At 35.5% G+C, this 2,473-nt stretch overlaps 1 protein-coding gene across 1 annotated transcript; it reads right to left on the reverse strand.

Moving 5' to 3' along the window:
* Window positions 1-529: 529 nt before the first annotated feature.
* LOC107103904 (gastrula zinc finger protein XlCGF8.2DB-like) lies at window positions 530-1,912 on the reverse strand. The gene has a single exon (XM_015403760.1). The coding sequence runs from the start codon at window positions 1,600-1,602 to the stop codon at window positions 850-852; it is 753 nt and encodes a 250-aa protein (XP_015259246.1). The 5' UTR covers window positions 1,603-1,912; the 3' UTR covers window positions 530-849.
* Window positions 1,913-2,473: the final 561 nt, after the last annotated feature.

Genomic DNA, 2,473 nt, shown 5'->3' on the forward strand with positions numbered 1-2,473 from the left:
ATTAAATCTGTCCTAGCTTTGCTTTTATTTTCATCAGAGGTGTCAGTAACAAAGTACAAATACTTTGTTACTGTACTTAAGTCGACTTTTTAGGTATCTATACTTCACTCCATTACTGATTTTTCTTCCTACTTCTGACTACTCATTAAATTTTCACACACAAGTACTTGTACTTTCTATTCCTTACATTTTTTTTTAAAAGTTACTCATTACTTTTCGGTTTAATGTTTATAAATATTAATTTTATTTGCTCCATCCAATGCAGATCATTGGCGCCATCCATGTCTAGTGAAAACTAGTGTAATTGGATAAGTCATAACGCAAACATTCATTGCTTGGCTATTCGTTAAATTTGTGCTGACGCCAAAGGAAATCATCGGAAGCAAGCATCCTTGGCCCTATCTCAAATAATTTTTTTGAAATAGTCGGAAAATTGAGCTTTAAATTCATATAGTGGCATCTGGCTGTTTTTTTTTAAAGGTTACTTTATACTTTTATAATTTAAAGAGTTTTTGGAGCATATACTTTTTCACGTTTACTTGAGTAAAGAGGTCAAGTTGATACTTCAACTTTTACCAGAGTGTTTTTAAACTGAAGTATCTATACTTCTACTTAAGTAACAAGTGTGTACTTTTGACACCACTGCTTTTAATCTGAGGATATTTTCATCTCAAATAAAGTCTGTTTCTGGAATATATCCAACCAATAGCTTATCATTCAGTTAAAAGTCTCAAAAATATATATTTTTAACCAGGTTTACAATATAACACTTGTGTGAATTATCATGTGTCTAGTCAAAAGATATTTTTGAGAAAACTTTTGCCACAAATCATGCAGGAAAAAGGCTTTTCACCCGTGTGAATTACTCATGTGAGTAGTCAAATAACTTTTTTCAGTAAAATTCATGTTACAAATTGTACAGGAAAGGGGCTTCTTACCTGTGTGAATTCTGATGTGTTTATCAAGATCAGATTTCTGGGTGAAGCTTTTTCCACAGGAAAGACATTCAAAAGGTTTCTCACCCGTATGAATTCTCATGTGAGTAGTCAAACTACTTTTTACAGTAAAATGTTTGTAACAAATGGTACAGGAAAAAGGTTTCTCACCTGTGTGAGTTCTGATGTGAGAAGTCAAACTACTTTTTACAGTAAAATTCTTGTTACAGATGGTGCAGGAAAAAGGCTTCTCACCTGTATGAATTCTTATGTGTTTATCAAGATCAGATTTCTGAGTGAAGCTTTCTCCACAGGACAGACATTCAAAAGGTTTCTCACCTGTGTGAATTCTCGTGTGTCTATCAAGATCACATTTTTGAGTGAAGCTTTTTCCACAGGTCAGACATTCGAAAGGCTTCTCACCTGTGTGAATTCTCATGTGAGAAGTCAAACTACTTTTTGCAGTAAAATTCTTGTTACAAATTGTACAGGAAAAAGGTTTCTCACCTGCGTGAATTCTCATGTGAGTAGTCAAACTGCTCTTTTCAGTAAAATTTTTGTTACAAATGGAACAGGAAAAAGGCTTCTCGCCTGTGTGATTTCTGATGTGTCTATCAAGACTAGATTTCCTTGTAAGGCTTTTTCCACAAGACGGACATTCATACATCTTCTGACCTGTTTGAGTTCTCAAATTAACGATTAAATGTTCTTTTTTTAGGAGGTTTTCTCCCCATGTCAAACATTGGAAAGGTTTCTCTTCTGTATCTGCAGGCTCTTTCTTCAGAACAAGCTGCTCTTCCTGCTCACTTATGGGGAACTCTATTGTTTCCTCTTTTGTCCAGGAATGTTCTGGTTCTTGCTGCTCTTCTTTTATCTGCAGAGCTTCTAGTTCCTCTTGGTCCAAACTGGAATTCCTCTCCTGTCCACAGAGCTGCTGGTCAGAGAAAGTCTCCACTTTCCCAACATAATTTTGAAGGCGGTCTGGAAAGGCACACACAGCAGAAAAGCAATGAGGTTATTAACTAAAATGGTAGATTTTCAAAAAATAAATAATGAATTCCTGAGGATTTGACTCAAAGTGGCATCTTTTCCAGAGACAGTGAGATGATAATCATTTTTGGCACATTTAAAACAAGCATGTTTAAAGAGAGTAAAACATAAACCTACTTAATATATTTAAATGTAGGTTGATAAAACAAAAAACATCCTAAATGTCAGAGAAAGGACTAAAATAGCACCTGAAAAAAGTTATAAATGGTTGACAATGCTTTCTAGTGGGACTGGGACATAAAAGGCGATTAGGAGTTTTCACCTGAGAACCCAAAAGACCCCCCCCAAGGCTTTAAGTAGACGGGGCGACTCAAAATTTTACTTTGAGGGACGGCAGCAGAATAGCTCATAAGACGTTCTGATTCTTAAGAGAGGTGATGAGGTCTTCAGAGATCCCCCTATTATGCCAGGTTGGGTTACAGCAGAATAGTAACAGGTTCACTGTTTATAGACTAGAGTAAAATTATCTGTGGATAAATAGACCAAAT

The sequence above is a fragment of the Cyprinodon variegatus genome, unplaced genomic scaffold (assembly GCF_000732505.1).
Source record: "Cyprinodon variegatus isolate N-32 unplaced genomic scaffold, C_variegatus-1.0 Scaffold1560, whole genome shotgun sequence".
NCBI classification, from domain to species: domain Eukaryota; kingdom Metazoa; phylum Chordata; class Actinopteri; order Cyprinodontiformes; family Cyprinodontidae; genus Cyprinodon; species Cyprinodon variegatus.

What these genes read in the sequence shown, in the direction of transcription:
- LOC107103904 (XM_015403760.1), bottom strand. Translation starts at nt 1,602, where the DNA reads ATGTATGAATGTCCGTCTTGTGGAAAAAGCCTTACAAGGAAATCTAGT.